General features: G+C 36.1%; 2 protein-coding genes across 2 annotated transcripts; one reads left to right on the forward strand and one right to left on the reverse strand.

The window, feature by feature from the left end:
* Positions 1-241: 241 nt before the first annotated feature.
* Positions 242-5335, forward strand: LOC104219789 (G-patch domain-containing protein 1). Its single transcript, XM_009770522.2, has 11 exons — positions 242-439; positions 1261-1345; positions 1655-1731; positions 1826-1853; positions 1937-2030; positions 2119-2185; positions 2622-2706; positions 3395-3576; positions 4105-4332; positions 4657-4767; positions 4920-5335. The coding sequence occupies exons 1-11, from the start codon at positions 362-364 to the stop codon at positions 4983-4985; spliced, it is 1101 nt and encodes a 366-aa protein (XP_009768824.1). The 5' UTR covers positions 242-361; the 3' UTR covers positions 4986-5335.
* Positions 5336-5600: 265 nt separating this feature from the next.
* LOC104219790 (meiotic recombination protein SPO11-2) lies at positions 5601-8622 on the reverse strand. Its single transcript, XM_009770527.2, has 11 exons — positions 8541-8622; positions 8228-8311; positions 7678-7807; positions 7464-7601; positions 7273-7361; positions 6622-6750; positions 6452-6546; positions 6255-6317; positions 6099-6175; positions 5887-6017; positions 5601-5805 (listed from the first exon to the last, which is right to left on the reverse strand). Exons 1-11 carry the CDS (start codon positions 8616-8618, stop codon positions 5671-5673), a joined length of 1149 nt encoding a protein of 382 aa, XP_009768829.1. The 5' UTR covers positions 8619-8622; the 3' UTR covers positions 5601-5670.
* Between the last annotated feature and the right edge of the window lie 1015 nt (positions 8623-9637).

The raw sequence follows: 9637 nt of genomic DNA on the forward strand, positions 1-9637 counted from the left end.
TTATGTATTACTGGTTAGAAAATATAAATAGTAAATACAGGTTGGCTATTTTTGTAAAGATCCCATCAGACATCTCGAATTATGGGCCAACTTTTATCATTTGGGCCAATTTTATTGGGTCAATTCCCAGCTTCCCGATGGGCCAACCTAACGGGTCTCTAAAATCAGAACTTTCAGCCTTTGGCCCAATCAAACAGTAACGGATCTTTCTTCCACTCCAGAGTATTAGGTCTCGAGCTGTTACCTCTTATTTCTTTCACCAACCCTCTCTTCCTCTCTGGTTTTGAAACTCGTTTTCGTTAGACTAGAGAGGAATAGAGGCGTTACGAAAGGCACGTTCTTTATCTCCGATTAATCGGCTATGGCGGCGCCGGAAGCTCCCGTTTGCTATGTCGGAGTTGCCAGAAAGTCCGCCGCCTTTCGTCTCATGAAACAAATGGTTTGCTGTTTTCATTTTCTTTCACATACGTTTCGAATTGCCGTATTTATGTGAAATGAGTTAATTGTATCTCAAAATTCAATTTTTTTTGGTTATAAATGTGATTTCTGATTTGATCCTTGTCATTTCAGTTTTAAAATTGATGAATTTTCATGTTCGTGTACCAAAAAGGAGATGAAAAATATTATTTTGTTTTACATGTAATGAATTAATAGAAAAATTAAATATGTGCGCGGCAGGCAAGATTGCTTGAGTTGAAGGTGATGATATAGTTATTATTAATAAGTATTACTCCCTCCATAGGAATTTATGTGTCCTTTTTTTATTGGCCATGCAGTTTAAGAAAGAAAGACTTTTAAACTTGTGGTCTAAAATAAGCCATAAACATTTGTATGTCTTTAAATCATCTCATTAATGTTAAAGTGAAAATTTTGTAAGTGTGCCGCTTAAATTGGGACGTAGGGAGTAATGTTTATGGGAACTCCTCTGTGTGCATATTAATATTGAAGCTGACGGCTTTTGATTCTTTTAATGTCCATAAATTTTGTAATTATGAGAAGTGAAGGATATCAAGCGAGTGGTCCTGAGCTTTTGATTTTGAGACTGACGAAATGTAGGATATATAGTTTTTGATTCTGAAGTTTCTGAAGTTTTTCTGTGATCTGTATATTTGATGGAGTTAATTGCCATTGATGGAACTATAATTATAAACTGATTCAGTATATTCGATTTCTTTTGTTGTATATCTGCTTGTACTTGAGCTAGTTACTCTGCAATTTCCGTTATATATATTTGTAATATGCATGAAATGTGGTTAATAGGGATGGGAAGAAGGAGAAGGCTTGGGCAAGAACAAGCAAGGAATCAAAGGATATGTCAGAGTACAGAACAAACAAGACACTGCAGGTTTTTAATGGATTGCCTTATCGCATCTTGATTTAGTAACTGTTTTGTTGCATGGCTGCAATAGAGGAGGAAAACATCTCTCTCTCATGAGTTGGTGGGGGGGGGGTGGATAAGGAAGATAATCTTAGGAAAGGGAACAAAATAAGAACTCCTTAGCATAGGATAGATAATGGGAGGCAAGGGAACAAAGTAAGACCTCCTTAGCATTATAGGTAGTAAGTGAAATTCAAAGAAATGTTGTTATCTTCCTTATATTTTATTTTTAGAAGTAAATGCTTAGCTGGTTTTTATTTCTGAATTATGGAATAGGTATCGGTACAGAAAAGCCAAATGAATGGGCGTTTGATACAGCGCAGTTTGATAGCATCCTTAAAAGATTAAAAGTGGTAACTCTCTTCTTCAACTTTGAGTTGTAATGTATTCACCAAGTTTGTTTCCTAATGTGCTATATGACTAACATCTATTTTCATTATTTGGCAGCAAACAGCTGAAATCAACAATGATGAAGGTACATTGAATTGAAAATCATTCTTTAGTTATACATAAACAATTTCGTTCTGTTGTATGAAATTTTTCGGGTGCTTCTAACAGTAAAAGAGAAAAAAGAAGTGCAAAATGACACGAAAACAGGATCTTCTAATGGAGAACAAGAGACTGTAGCTAAGGTTACTCGGCCTCAAGGAAGGTAAGTTTGTCGGTATATGCTTCTTTACATGTGGTGAGCTGGAACACATTGTAATGAAAAACCAATTTTTCATTTTTCTGTGCACCAGATATAAGAGAAGGGAAAGAGGAAAGCTTGTGCACTCATATTCAGCGCAGGATCTTGAAGGAATTCTTGTAAGTTTACTTTTGCATGAAAGTGATGTTTCCACTATATGGATACTGATTAGGGCTATAACAAGTTCACCAACAATTTACTCTGATGTTATATCTGAGCCTACTAGGATGTTATGATTTTGTTTTTGCAATTCACAGTCAATAAGCAGAATATTTTTAGGGTATTTGTCCATTCAAAACGACAAAACCTGTATACTTCTTCCATAAAAACTAGGAATTTTGTTTTCTTTTTATATGATTTAATGGTTGACTTGGGACTGGATCAGCTTATTCTCTTATACGATTATATTTGCAAATTGACCATTATGTTAAAAAGAATGCACTCACTTGCTCATGCTTGAGCCTTTTTTTGACTCAAAGTTTGTAATTCACGCTCCTTTTGGCTATTTCTTCTATAATTTTGTGTTTTGCTTAGCCATATTTACATGTTCTGTAGGTCAAAAAGACAAAGACTTCTCCGACAAATGATGATCATAAGGCAGCAGATACGGCGGAGACTATTATTGTTGCAGATGATGCATGTAAGTTCGAGATTTGTTATTTGAGCAGTTAGGTTGCCTGACCCATTTGAATTATGAAAAAAGCACGCGCATGTGGAAATGCGTTGGTTCAAATTTAATGTTGCTGTTTATAAACATGTTTTTAAGAGGGAGAGGAGCGCCAAAGAAAAAGGAGAGAGAAGAGTGCAAATCCTGCTCTGGAATCAGTAATTTCCTACACTACTGCGGAGTAGCTAATTTCCTAATTATCATCCACTAAGGACTTCCAAGATAACAAGCTATAATCATCTCAGTGAAAAGGATAAGGAGACCTCCTCTGATCTACTAGATATTTTCTTGCTATGTTAGTTTCCACTCAAAGTTGCTAGTATATCAAGGCTTTCTTTTTTTGTCTGGCTGATGGGAGTGGGGAGATCAGTGATTTGTGGAAGGAGATTTTGAAAATATGAATAAATACTAATCTCTTTCTGACCTGAATTGCAGCTCCTGTTTCTCTATCGAGTCTATACATTTCGTTTTCTTGCAGGGTGGTGGGATCGTTGTTGGGGTGTATGTTTGCAAGTATGCTACTGTCTGTGCATATGTTTAATAAGGATATGTTGATATGAAATGGGTTTTGATACTTGCGATAACTGGTTGGGCTTTCAGATATAAGCTTAAGCTGTCAATGCATCCACTGATTGTTTATTAAAATAATTCCTTTTGCCAGGTAATGAAGATCAAGGTGTTCCCCCAGAATGGTGGGGCTATAAAAATGGATTTGTCTCAGGAGGATTTCTTGGAAGTCAAGCTCGGAGAAAAAAGTCATCTTCGTCCGAGACGATGCGAGACTTCAGTGAGAGGACCACATTCCATGAGGAGGATCAAGAAAATCTTTATAACCTTGTGCAAGTATGCTTTCTGACCATTCGAAGAAGCATAGGTTTTACTTTCTAATTGCTTAATGACTTTGAACTGTCACTGGCCCCGCAACATATCTTTCGTGTAGTTTGTAATTGGATGCAACTGTTAAGATTTTCTCTAGAATAAATCTCTCTTAATAGATCTCTTCTTGTTCCTCAATCTTCGGGGAATAATGTAACACTACTTCTAATGAAGTTTAAAGTTTAAGTGCCTTATGTATGGTATCTTTACTAACTTCACCTAATGCATCTATATCCTCCTAACTGTAATGCTGGCAAATATTATCAGGATCTGACTTCTTACATAGACTAATTGGAACATTATAAGATACATTTGTCTAGTTAACAAATGCAAGTGCAAGGTGTATACTGATTTAGTTATTAGTAGGTTGCAGTTTTTTTATTATTCTGATATGAATCTTTTCTGATTAGCTTCCTTGCTGATATTCTCTGGTGATGTGTATTAGCATTGGGGAAGTTCATCTAGAAATATAATGACAATGTCATTCAACTGCAGAATACAGCCACAACTGGAAAACAAGGACTGGGTATCAAAGACCGGCCAAAGAAGGTTGCTGGTTGCTACTTCGAGGGGAAAAAGACATCCTTTGATGATAGCGATGAAGAAGATTCTTCTGAGTCGAACCCTCCCATGGAAGCAGAATATGAAGAAATCAGTCACCCAGCCAAAAATGATGAACCAAAATTGAAGCTGAAGAAATTGTGCAAACGGCTCTTGAAACAGGTTTCTTTAGATTATTTTTGTCACTGATTTAAGTAATTTATTCAAAGTCATGTCTTGATGACAAGAGGGGTTGCTCTGATGGTAAGCAACCTCCACTTCCAACCAAGAGGTTGTGAGTTCGAGTCTCCCCAAGAGCAAGGTGGGAAGTTCTTGGAGGGAAGGATACCGGGGGTCTATTTGGAAACAGCCTCTCTACCCCAGGGTAGGGGTAAGGTCTGCGTACACACTATCCTCTCCAGACCTCACTAAGTGGGATTATACTGGGTTGTTGTTGTTATTCAAAGTCATGTCTTGACTTCCCTTCATTGATATCCGACACTCCAGGCACCTGGGAACTCTTTAAAGCTGAAGCAGCTTAAAGTGCTAATTGATGAACAATCTTCAGATCTTTGTAGTTTCACTAAAAAAGAGGCACTTGGTTTTTTGAAGCGCAAGGTAAAGTACATTTTCATTAGCAGACTTGCCTTCTGTAACCCATGCAATCTTGTAGTGTCTTTTGGGAGGAGATATCATTCGTTCTGTCTTTTCAATAATCTTTCTTCATTGTTCATTTAGCATGCTCAAATGACTTGTTTCCTTGTATGCAGCTTGAAGGCAGTGACAAGTTCTCAGTGGAGGGAAAGAGAGTGTCTCTTTCTGTAAAGAGGGCCTGAATTTTTTTTTCCTTTGCTGGGATTAGCTGTGACGAAATGTAGATGGTCACCGAGACTAGGTTGATAGTAAAACAATTAGGTGGGAGATTTTGAGTCTTCATTCGCCAAGCTTTCCTTGTTCTTTTTTCTATTATTCTTCTATTTCCGTACCACTGCATTCCTCCCTGATCTTTTTTTCTTCCCTTTTTTTTTTGTTTTATTTTAAACCTTTTTCTTGGGTTATTTATCATTTGTCTGTTATAGGCCAAGGAATAGATGTCAGTATAAAGGTCAATATAAGTTGTATTATGAACAGATGCCCAATTATTTGATTGTTACACCTTTATAAATTGTTAAAGTTATTGCACATAGATGAGAGATGAGTTATTGGCTCTCTGGGTTGTCTCTATATGGTTGATTGCGCGAACTATGTCGCCAGCTCACCCAATCAAATGCGCTAAACTTAGATATCCCATTGGAGTGAACGTAAAGCCTCAGTGTTGATGCCCTGCTGATTACTGTAGAGTAAACAGAAGAGAGCAGCAGGAAATAACCAAGCCATTGCATATGAGAGGCGTAGCGTTTTCAATTTTTAGGAGGAAATTGTCAAATTCGGAACTTCCAACATGGTTCAGGTGGAGCATTCAATTCGGAAAATAGTAGTATTGTATCTTTTCAGTACTTGTTTGTTTGGAAGAGGGAATTATCAGAGGGAATTAGCTTGCACTATTTTCGTCGCTAGGAACTTTACCAAGTAATCATATCCATGATAATAAAGAGCTTCAATCTCTGCCCTTCGACCACTCTGAACCATTGCTGCAACCTCTTCTTTGTAACTATCCTGCTAGAAATCAGTAATTTTGTGATTATTAAGCCAAATAATGGATTAAGGCGGACGTTTCCAAATTAACTGGATTCATACCTGCAGAATCTCTGATGACATCAAACTCTTGGCAATCTGCAGATCTCGTGGTTTCAAAGGGACCAAAGATTCTTCGGGTACAAGTTGATCAATATCATCCTTTCGCAGTCCTAGCCACTTGACATTGCAAGCTAAAATAACATATAGAGAAATAGATTCGTATAAGATACCAAGGGCACATGATTCAACATAACTATAAGAGAAACGAGCACCATATCTGTACGCTTCAAGTCCCATCCCTATGCTTCCAAATTTGAAGGTGCAAAGAATTGCTAGTCCAGCCGGATTCCTTAAAAATCACAATTCTATATGTAAGAACGTTGGTCTGCATCTAATGTGGTGGGCAACACTAGTGAAGTCATTTATACCAGTCAACAAACCCCAGGACTGGCAAATTGGGGAATGCCCGACAGATTCGATGAAGCAGAAACCTGAATAAGTATTTTGAGATTAGAATATGTTGTAAGTTAATATTTGAATGGACAATATTTCTGTGAGCTGGAACTTCAGGTAAAAAGAGTTGTCTTTGAAGATGATATACTATATGCTTAACTCTTCACCTCACCTAGTGGCAATATCAGGGAATCCCTTGGCAGTGATTAGAATGCATGGGATTTGATTGAATACGCGATCCTCAGCCAGTCGCTGGAATATGGCATGCTAAAAAGTAGAACTACTTTTAGTTTCTTGCAAAATCAGTGGTGTAAAGTTTTCAGAAAGAGACAAAAATAATACCTTCTCCACCACAATGATGTATCGTGCATCTGTTTCCATGGCCAATTTTTCCAACAATTCTAGGTCTCCAGATATAGCATATCCGGACGATCCACAGGTAGAGCAGTCAACAACCTCCTTGTTTGGCTCCTTTCTCAGTGGTTAAAGAAGCAAGCAAACATAAGTCACTAATCCATCTCTGGAAAAAAGAAGTACCAAAGTTCTAAGTGTTGGATAACTACCTACTTCAAATCCTTGACCAAAGCTTAGATGGGAAACTTAATGACTTGTACCGGTAAGTATTAAGTTCCTTGACTGTTCGCACAAAATCAGAATAAAACAAAGCAAAATAGTTTATCTTACACAGCCAAAAACAGCTAACTTTTACCAAGCAAACATTCAAAGTTTGACTAGGTTGGCTCCTATAGAAAGACATCAATCTACTATGTCTCAATTCCAAACAAGTAGTGATTGTCTATATGGATTCTCTATATCCCCTTTGCTTTATTAGGCGCATTTGATTCCAAACTGACAGATAGTGTACTGTTACAGGCCAAGTTAAGCTAATAATGCTAAGCTTTTGATCAAATAAAATATGGATTCTGAAGAGCGGAAGCAGAGCAGCACATATATGAACAGCTGAAATTACAACTGAAGGGTTAAGAATAGTACCTGCAACAATAAACGGCCTGCTATAGCCCCTCTGCTCGATGCCATTATTCCAAGGCTATAACGGCTGCACCGAAGCAAGGCCACCAAGTCTGTTCTTCATAGAAGGTAAATGAAGACCCCGTCACCAAAATCAATCAAACACACAAATCATTATTCAGAAATGATGAAAAGAAAGAAGAATCAGCATTGACCTTGGATGGTCCTATTAACCTGCATTTGAGAAGTGAAATAATCTGGTGAATCACAGAGTAGCTTGTAATATAGCTCTCTCTGAGTCACCCTCTTTTCCTGAACCAGAATTTGGTAGCACATTTCCATAACCTTCCAAACTTGATCATAAAAAGTTAACCAGCATTATTAATTTGTACAATCAAGTAATTTTATGGTAAGCAATTTTATTTTTACCTCTTATGAAGGATTTGGCACTATTCTCTCTTGTTAAAGATCGCGTGCAAAAAGAATGGGACAAGAAGATCCATGAATCACCGGTCAGTAAACCCTGGCTCACTCTGCTATTGCTGGAGTTCCTACTGATCTGTGTCACATATACTATAAACCATCACTCAAAATTTTGTCTGATGTCCACTAGATGAATCATCTCTTTCTATTTCTAATTAGGTCTATTTCATCCCAATACTGATAAATAATTTGTACTTGAGGGAGCAAAAAGGTTCACATTATAAATCACTCAAAAGTGCTAACTTTTATACAAATTTTGGCACGTAGTTTCATTTCCCTTGCGTTTTTCTTCAATTTTTCCCACTTCATGAAAATTAGTCATTTTGAAAACTTCGGAAAAACATACACAATGAAGTAATAAAAGTTTTTGAATTTCATTTTGAAATTCCAGAAGCTAATGATGTTTACATCACACATATGAAGTACGCTAAAATTGCAAGTTATACTAGTAAAATTTCGTTTTAGAAAAATAAAAAAGGAAAGTAGAATTTAGAACCAGTGATAGATCGGAAATGGACGGAGAGTTCGAACTTAGGGCTTTAAGAAAATTCAGGACCGCAACTTCGATTCGAGCTCGGACCTGAACACATAAATCCGATTAGATCAGAAATACAACCACATGCTAAAATTATGAAAAGATTCAAGCTTTTACATGAGACGACTAAAATTACTCTGAAACCTAAAATAAATAAACAAAAAATGTCAATGTTGTCGACTTATTTAAACTTCTAAATGAGGCGATTCATACATTCGGCATTGCTGTTAATCTAAGAATTCTGTTTGTGGCGGAGAGAGAGAGAGAGAGTTACCTGTGAAGGAGGAAGAATATCGGCATAACAGAGGTGTTGATCGGAGAAGAAAATGGTTGATCTGCATAATTCTCCCATAGTTTCAAATGGTAGGTTTTTCGCGCTAAATCTGAAATTTGAATCAGCGGGTGGGGCTAGCTGTTTATATATGAGATTTTTTCCTTCTTATACCATATATTAAACTTTATTACCAAATATGTATATAGTATCTAAATTACCCGCCTAGTCCACATTTTTCCTACAATTTTTGTACCATTCGTTTATTAGGAATTAATAGGGCAGAATCTTCCCTTAATAACGCGCGAAAAATCAGGAAAGAATCTTGGGATTGATTGATTCTACATTAAATTCAAGTTTTGAAACGGAAAGGAGATCAAATCATATCACGAAAATCATTTATCTTCAATTTATAATAAAATTCTGTTCCGTTTTTTTCTCACAATTGCTACAAATCAAAATCTCAGTTCGTCATTAAATCAAAATCGCTACAAATCCACCATTGACAACCATTAAAAAGCTTGAAAGCTTTGAATTCAAATTTGGGTTTTCAAAAAAAAAAAAAAAATTTTGGATTGGGTGTTGTTGAAAATAATTGGGAATATGGTTTGGAGTTTATATCTCAATTTTGAGGGGTTTTGGTGAAGATTAAACTTGGTTTTGACTGAATTCAGATTGAAACTCGTTGAAGAAGAAGAAGACATATTGCAGAAATTGTAGATAAATTGTAGATATTTTGTAGATAAATTGTAGATTATTTGTATTCTGATTGTAGATGCTTTATTTTCTGTTTTCACAAATAAAAAACGACTAAAACTTCTACAAATCTTCTGAAAAAACGCAATTATGTCAAAAATCCCAGTTATGCTATAATTGAATGGGAATTGGGATATTAAAATTCAATGTACCCAGTTTGTAGATATTTTGTAGATAATTTGTAGATTTTCGACATAGATTGTAGTTTATAGTATAAATGTAGTAATTATGTAGATACCCTTACAAATAATACTGTTTTATACATACTTAAACTGATTTGTAGAAAATTTGTAGATGAAGAGAAAAATTTTGTAGTCAACATTTTTTCAACATAGATTGTAGTT

The sequence above is a fragment of the Nicotiana sylvestris genome, chromosome 8 (genome assembly GCF_000393655.2).
Source record: "Nicotiana sylvestris chromosome 8, ASM39365v2, whole genome shotgun sequence".
Taxonomy (NCBI): Eukaryota; Viridiplantae; Streptophyta; class Magnoliopsida; order Solanales; family Solanaceae; genus Nicotiana; species Nicotiana sylvestris.

Excerpts from the sequence above, each read along its gene's own strand:
- LOC104219789 (XM_009770522.2), top strand. The coding sequence starts at position 362 with ATGGCGGCGCCGGAAGCTCCCGTTTGCTATGTCGGAGTTGCCAGAAAG. Across the intron at positions 1,732-1,825 it reads TCCTTAAAAGATTAAAAGTG|CAAACAGCTGAAATCAACAA; the intron begins GTAACTCTCTTC and ends ATTATTTGGCAG. Across the intron at positions 2,186-2,621 it reads AGGATCTTGAAGGAATTCTT|GTCAAAAAGACAAAGACTTC; the intron begins GTAAGTTTACTT and ends CATGTTCTGTAG.
- LOC104219790 (XM_009770527.2), bottom strand. The coding sequence starts at position 8,618 with ATGGGAGAATTATGCAGATCAACCATTTTCTTCTCCGATCAACACCTC. Across the intron at positions 8,312-8,540 it reads ATATTCTTCCTCCTTCACAG|GTCCGAGCTCGAATCGAAGT; the intron begins GTAACTCTCTCT and ends TTATGTGTTCAG. Across the intron at positions 5,806-5,886 it reads TGTCATCAGAGATTCTGCAG|GATAGTTACAAAGAAGAGGT; the intron begins GTATGAATCCAG and ends GATTTCTAGCAG.